The sequence below is a fragment of the Camelina sativa genome, chromosome 8 (genome assembly GCF_000633955.1).
Source record: "Camelina sativa cultivar DH55 chromosome 8, Cs, whole genome shotgun sequence".
Taxonomy (NCBI): Eukaryota; Viridiplantae; Streptophyta; class Magnoliopsida; order Brassicales; family Brassicaceae; genus Camelina; species Camelina sativa.
This window is the reverse complement of record NC_025692.1, coordinates 6,263,759-6,271,358: the sequence shown is the minus strand read 5'-3', so window position 1 is coordinate 6,271,358 and position 7,600 is coordinate 6,263,759. Positions and strand designations below refer to the sequence as shown.

Here is a 7,600-nt window from a genome sequence, read left to right as displayed (position 1 = left end):
TTGATATAAATCTTGATAATTTTTTTTAGTCATGGCATAAGTATCATTTATGTGTTCAGTCATACGAATTTTGATGACATGTGGCTTTGACTTGAGTGTATTATCCCACTAATTCGTGCCGAATTTTAAGACTCGTGACTTCTCCTGAGTCCTGAGAGGCTGAGAGTGGATAATAATTCAGTCTAGAAATTAAAATTTTCATGCTTTCTATGATTGATTAACCAAAATATAATTAAGAATCCTTAAAGAAAAAAAATCCAAATATGTGGAAAGCCATTGCTAATTTCTTTTTCCACATTACATAATGACAAAACACAAAAAGGTAGAAATTGAAAAAAAAAACAAAAAAAAGAAGAGAAAAATCCATGTGGGGAAAGGAGAGCAACTTTTCCAGTGTTATTAAAACACGACGAAGGTAGCACGAAGAAGCAGCAGCAGCAGCACACTTCTCTAGATCTCTCTCTCTCTCTCTCTCTCTCTCTCTCTCTCTCTTTGCTGCTATCATCACTACTATCGTCTCCTTCCTAGAGAGGAGAGATCATTCTGCAGTTCCAAGGAGAAGATACCATTTCCAAGACTGTAAGCTTTCTTTATCCTTTGCTTCTTCATCTTCTTTTGGTATTGATATCAAATCTCTTCTTCTGTTTCTCTTGTATGTACCAACACCGTAATAGATGCTTGAATGTGTGTTCTTCTTTCCCATTTTCACACATCTCATCTTGGGTCTTCTTCTTTTCTTCAGTGGTCAATAAAGATCTGATTTTTTTTTTTTTTTTTTTTTTTTTTTTTTTTTTTTTTTAAAAAAAACCGGTCAGTATCTTAAAAAGAATGAAGAAAGATTTGATTTTTCAGCTCGTTCTGTTTAATGTAGCTTCTTGAATTCAACTAAAGTTTTCAGATTTGTCAAAGTGTTTCACTTTTAGATTTTTTTCGAGCTGACCATTGTTTCTTGCTATATTTGATTTGATCTACAATGGAACAGTTCCTGTGACTAATAGCTTTAGATCTGATTCTCTGCAGTTGTGTTGAGAAGAAGAGAATGGGGACTCTGAGTAGAGTGTTATGTCTTTTGCTGCTGTGTTGTGCCGTGGCTGCTACTGAGGGTACTTTGAAGTACAAGGACCCAAAGCAGCCTTTGGGTGCAAGAATCAGGGATCTGATGAACCGTATGACTCTCCAGGAGAAGATTGGTCAGATGGTTCAGATCGAACGCAGCGTCGCAACTCCTGAAGTTATGCAGAAATACTTCATCGGTAAGAAGAAAGAGTTCTGAGGAATTATGTATTGTTAAGTGTTTGTTGTGTTGTCTAAATGAGTTTGACACTGTGGGTTGTTTATGGTGTAGGGAGTGTCTTGAGTGGAGGAGGAAGTGTGCCTTCGGAAAAGGCGACTCCTGAAACTTGGGTGAACATGGTCAATGGGATTCAAAAGGCGGCTCTTTCCACTCGCCTTGGAATCCCCATGATCTACGGTATTGATGCTGTTCACGGTCACAACAATGTCTACGGCGCCACTATTTTCCCACACAATGTAGGCCTTGGAGTCACAAGGCAAGTACTTGTCCTAGAAGTGCCTTTACCTGTTTATGACAAAGTCAAAAGGAATTTAATGTATGGGCGATGAAACTGAAACAACTTTATGTTTGTGTATTTTGATTAATTTTTTAGGGATCCTAGCCTTCTTAAGAGGATTGGGGAAGCAACCGCGCTTGAAGTTAGAGCGACCGGAATCCCATACGCCTTTGCTCCGTGTATTGCAGTAAGTATAATTAAAGTTTCCAAGTTTGGAATCATTGCAGAAAACTTGTATGCTTAATTAATATTTCTGCAATGGGGATATGGTTTGACAGGTATGTAGAGATCCAAGATGGGGAAGATGCTATGAGAGCTACAGCGAGGACTATAAAATTGTCCAACAAATGACTGAGATTATACCTGGTTTGCAAGGTGACCTTCCTACCAAGCGAAGAGGTGTTCCCTTTGTCGGTGGAAAGTAAGTATCTTTTTGCCTGTAATAAATCCTTTGTGATACTATGAGGAGTTAAAGCTACCTGTATGAATATGCAATTAATACGATGATTCATGTTCGCTTGCTTTCTTTTTCGACTAGATTTGGGTAGGATTTGAGTTGATTGATTCTGTATGTTGAGTTTTTATATTCGAAGTGTTGAAAATCCTTAGGTCATGCTCTCACGCGTGCTTTCATTTTGATCGTGGTGGTGGTCAATACTACAAATGCAAAGCCTTTCTGGCAATCAGTGATTGGCCACCCCATGTGCTACGGCTACGTTTTAAGTCTATCTATAGGACCAGTGTGAATTTCCTTAAAGAGTCGTGGTTTGAATTTTCTTCTACTGTAGGACCAGTGTGAATTTATTCCTTCATCTAAAAACAGTCACTGTCCAACTTATTAATATCTTTCACATGTGGGGGAGATAAAATGAGTTTATGTCTGACTGAAACTATTAGTATATTGTTTTGACTATATTCATTTCAGTCATAACTTATCAATTAGTGTACTAACACAAATTCCATTTACTTATCGAAATGAGCTTGTGTCTGTTACAGGTCAAAGGTCGCGGCTTGTGCTAAACATTTTGTTGGAGATGGAGGTACAGTGAGAGGGATTGACGAGAACAACACAGTGATTGACTCGAAGGGGCTGTTCGGAATTCACATGCCTGCATATTACAACGCTGTGAACAAGGGTGTTGCAACAATCATGGTGTCTTACTCTGCCTGGAACGGTTTGAGAATGCATGCCAACAAGGAACTTGTCACGGGCTTCCTCAAGAACAAGTTGAAGTTCAGAGTAAGAAATAATGATACATGTGGGTGCATTTGATCTTCTATGCTTTGGTCCTAAAACCCTTCTTTCTTTTTTGCTGCAGGGTTTTGTCATCTCGGATTGGCAGGGAATTGATAGGATCACGACTCCTCCTCATCTTAACTATTCTTACTCTGTTTACGCGGGAATCAGCGCTGGAATTGACATGGTTGGTCTCAAAAGTGACTCTACCTTAAATATTCTTGGTATGCGCTCCATGGTTACTTAATTGTTGTATGTCTCGTTAATTGCAGATTATGGTGCCGTACAACTACACCGAGTTCATAGACGAAATCAACAGTCAGATACAGAAAAAGCTTATTCCTATTAGCAGGATCGATGACGCTGTGAAGAGAATCTTAAGGGTGAAATTCACAATGGGACTCTTTGAGGAACCACTGGCTGATCTCAGCTTTGCCAACCAGCTTGGTAGTAAGGTCTGTTATGTTTGACCTATGTTAAGCTACTGTACCAATCATTACAAAATCATCATTATGATTATGAAACTGAATAAAACACTTGAACAGGAGCACAGGGAACTAGCTCGTGAAGCCGTGAGGAAATCTCTAGTGTTGCTCAAGAATGGTAAGAAAGGGGCTAAACCGTTGCTTCCTCTGCCTAAGAAGACAGGGAAAATTCTTGTTGCGGGAACACACGCTGATAACTTGGGATATCAATGTGGTGGTTGGACTATCACCTGGCAAGGACTTAAAGGCAGCGACCACACTGTTGGTATGTTTACTCAAAAACTTCTGTTTCACCTTTTTTGGCTCGATTACAACGACAGCATTAGCTAGGTCTGCCCACCCATAGTACGAGCTAATACCATAGATGTATACATTCTTGACTTTGGTTTAATTACTTACAGGTACAACGATCCTTGCTGCTGTTAAGAGCATAGTGGCTCCAACTACACAAGTCGTCTACAGTGAAAACCCTGATGCGAACTTCGTCAAGTCCGGTAAATTTGACTATGCCATTGTGGTTGTTGGCGAGCCACCTTATGCTGAAATGTTTGGGGACAGCACGAACCTGACCATAAGTGATCCTGGTCCAAGCACAATCGGGAACGTGTGCGGATCCATGAAGTGTGTCGTGGTTGTGGTCTCTGGCCGTCCCGTGGTGATTCAGCCTTATGTTTCGACCATAGATGCCCTTGTGGCGGCTTGGCTTCCGGGAACAGAGGGTCAAGGAGTGGCTGATGCTCTCTTTGGTGATTATGGGTTCACAGGAAAGTTGGCTAGGACATGGTTTAAGTCTGTGAAGCAGCTACCGATGAATGTTGGCGACCTGCATTACGACCCGTTGTACCCATTCGGTTTCGGGNTTTGTCATCTCGGATTGGCAGGGAATTGATAGGATCACGACTCCTCCTCATCTTAACTATTCTTACTCTGTTTACGCGGGAATCAGCGCTGGAATTGACATGGTTGGTCTCAAAAGTGACTCTACCTTAAATATTCTTGGTATGCGCTCCATGGTTACTTAATTGTTGTATGTCTCGTTAATTGCAGATTATGGTGCCGTACAACTACACCGAGTTCATAGACGAAATCAACAGTCAGATACAGAAAAAGCTTATTCCTATTAGCAGGATCGATGACGCTGTGAAGAGAATCTTAAGGGTGAAATTCACAATGGGACTCTTTGAGGAACCACTGGCTGATCTCAGCTTTGCCAACCAGCTTGGTAGTAAGGTCTGTTATGTTTGACCTATGTTAAGCTACTGTACCAATCATTACAAAATCATCATTATGATTATGAAACTGAATAAAACACTTGAACAGGAGCACAGGGAACTAGCTCGTGAAGCCGTGAGGAAATCTCTAGTGTTGCTCAAGAATGGTAAGAAAGGGGCTAAACCGTTGCTTCCTCTGCCTAAGAAGACAGGGAAAATTCTTGTTGCGGGAACACACGCTGATAACTTGGGATATCAATGTGGTGGTTGGACTATCACCTGGCAAGGACTTAAAGGCAGCGACCACACTGTTGGTATGTTTACTCAAAAACTTCTGTTTCACCTTTTTTGGCTCGATTACAACGACAGCATTAGCTAGGTCTGCCCACCCATAGTACGAGCTAATACCATAGATGTATACATTCTTGACTTTGGTTTAATTACTTACAGGTACAACGATCCTTGCTGCTGTTAAGAGCATAGTGGCTCCAACTACACAAGTCGTCTACAGTGAAAACCCTGATGCGAACTTCGTCAAGTCCGGTAAATTTGACTATGCCATTGTGGTTGTTGGCGAGCCACCTTATGCTGAAATGTTTGGGGACAGCACGAACCTGACCATAAGTGATCCTGGTCCAAGCACAATCGGGAACGTGTGCGGATCCATGAAGTGTGTCGTGGTTGTGGTCTCTGGCCGTCCCGTGGTGATTCAGCCTTATGTTTCGACCATAGATGCCCTTGTGGCGGCTTGGCTTCCGGGAACAGAGGGTCAAGGAGTGGCTGATGCTCTCTTTGGTGATTATGGGTTCACAGGAAAGTTGGCTAGGACATGGTTTAAGTCTGTGAAGCAGCTACCGATGAATGTTGGCGACCTGCATTACGACCCGTTGTACCCATTCGGTTTCGGGTTGACCACAAAACCATACAAAATGTAGACTCATTTGTAGTTATTCAGCAAGGAAGAGAAAAAATATTGAGGGACACGAGAAAAATAATTTCGATGAACAATTTTGTGGGTTTTAAAGCTCATATTAAAGTTGAAACTATGAGATTGTCTGTCTACAAAGCTAGTGTGTTATAAGAATCGATCAATCTGGTCCAGCTTTTGTTGTTTACCCTTATGAATCTTACCACTTTATGAGATAGTCAACACTTGGGTAATGGATATGTCTTAAACCCAAGGTGAGAGACAAATGCCACATGCAGGGGCGTGTCCAGACATGTGCAGGCGTGCATTTGCTAAGGGACAATGACAAATTTAACAGAAAGAAGAAGAAAAATAAGACTTGCAAGAAAAATACTCATCTAAAAGAGATGAAACTTTTGAAGTGTAAGTAAGTCCAACTTATTTTAAATCAAACATACTTCAATGAAAACAACTCAACAAGTAAATAAGAAAAATATGTTAATCGCACTAAGAAAAGAAACAAATAAACAGCAATTATATGTATATGGAACAATATATATAAAAAAGACTTGTTACTTTCTTTAGCTATTTGAATGAAATTAGTCACTAAGATTTTATTTTTTGATATTTGTTTGAAAAGGGAGAGAATCTGATTTGCTTTTTTGATGTTTCTAGTCACGGAATGGTATCACACGTCTCTACGTAAACTCACAAGCATAACAAGTTAACAACCCAAGTACAAGGCATATAGACAAAACCTCAACCTCAGAACGTTCCTGTCTCAGTCGAAACAACAACAAAAGATCTCAACCTCTTAATGTTGCTTGTCTCACTCGAAATAATGTAATATTCATCGTTGTTGTCGTCATTATATCGCTTGATCGTCTTCTCCTTCTCAACTGGTTAATCAAAAATCGCTATTATATTATTAGTCATCTGCAGGTGTCGAGAGTGTAATAGAAGGATAAGATGGGGAGTTTGAGTTACTTGCTACAGACGCTAGGACTTCTGCTACTCTGTTATGCCGTGGCAGCTTATAAAGTACCACTCACGAACGCCAAGTATAAGAACCCAAAAGAGCCACTGGGGGTCAGGATCAAGAACCTAATGAGCAGTATGACACTTGAAGAGAAAATCGGGCAGATGATTCAGGTGGAACGAGCCAATGCCACAGCCGAAGTCATTGAAAAGTACTTCATCGGTATGACTCTGGACCGTCACAGCGTTGTTAAAAACTTGTACGAATACTCAACTGTTTCAGAATCATGTTTGTAGGAAGTGTGTTTAGTGGGGGAGGGAGTGTGCCGAAGCCAAATGCCAGTCCTGAAGCTTGGGTGGACATGGTGAATGAGATCCAAAAGAAAGCGCTTTCGACTCGCTTAGGGATTCCCATAATTTACGGGATCGATGCTGTTCATGGTCACAACAACGTGTACAACGCCACCATTTTCCCGCATAACATAGGCCTCGGAGTCACCAGGTAAGTTCTTATAGAGAATCCCATTCCAAATGAATAGATAGACCCAAAACGTTGTTTCTTTACTGTTGCATTCATCTGTTAGGGACCCTGGCCTTGTGAAGAGAATTGGTGAAGCAACTGCGCTTGAAGTTAGAGCAACAGGAATCCAATATGTCTTTGCTCCATGTATTGCAGTAAGTAAACTCTGATCTAAAACAAAAGCAGAAACATAGTTGTTGTAATTAATCACTTTGAGCAGGTGTGTAGGGACCCTAGATGGGGAAGGTGCTATGAGAGCTACAGTGAGGATCACAGAATAGTTCAACAGATGACTGAGATCATACCCGGTTTGCAAGGTGACCTTCCAACCAATCAAAAGGGTGTACCTTTCGTCGCTGGAAAGTAAGTATACTTTAATAATGGATATCTAGAGAAGCAAAGATTGATGGAATTAAAACAGATAACTGGGAAAACTTACAGGACCAAAGTCGCAGCCTGTGCTAAACACTTTGTTGGAGATGGAGGTACATTGAGAGGTATGAACGCAAACAACACGGTTACTAGCTCAAATGGTTTGTTCGGCATTCACATGCCGGCTTATTATGATGCGGTAAACAAGGGAGTTGCAACAGTTATGGTTTCCTACTCGTCCTTGAACGGGTTGAAAATGCATGCCAATAAGAAACTTATCACGGGTTTCCTCAAGAACAAGCTCAAGTTCAGGGTAACT

At 40.9% G+C, this 7,600-nt stretch overlaps 2 protein-coding genes across 3 annotated transcripts in view; both read left to right on the top strand.

Moving 5' to 3' along the window:
- Positions 476-5,619, top strand: LOC104706443 (beta-glucosidase BoGH3B; the record flags this gene model as incomplete). The annotated part of the gene is given in 11 exon segments (XM_019229210.1): positions 476-579; positions 1,021-1,253; positions 1,346-1,550; positions 1,668-1,758; positions 1,850-1,992; positions 2,568-2,811; positions 2,891-2,995; positions 3,081-3,263; positions 3,354-3,558; positions 3,695-4,137; positions 5,398-5,619. Coding segments are annotated over 11 exon segments (1,998 nt in total), but the record flags the coding sequence as incomplete, so codon positions are not given.
- The window catches only part of LOC104706444 (beta-glucosidase BoGH3B-like), a 3,843-nt gene continuing 2,406 nt past the window's right edge, over positions 6,164-7,600 (top strand). The window contains exons 1-6 of one of the 2 annotated variants that reach the window (XM_019229212.1): positions 6,164-6,254; positions 6,344-6,612; positions 6,687-6,891; positions 6,974-7,064; positions 7,130-7,272; positions 7,351-7,594. In XM_019229212.1, the coding sequence (XP_019084757.1) occupies positions 6,381-6,612; positions 6,687-6,891; positions 6,974-7,064; positions 7,130-7,272; positions 7,351-7,594 (915 nt within the window). In that variant the 5' untranslated portion in view covers positions 6,164-6,254; positions 6,344-6,380. Of the gene's footprint in view, positions 6,255-6,303; positions 6,613-6,686; positions 6,892-6,973; positions 7,065-7,129; positions 7,273-7,350; positions 7,595-7,600 lie in introns of those variants that run through there. The other variant, XM_019229211.1, reaches the window with a different exon arrangement.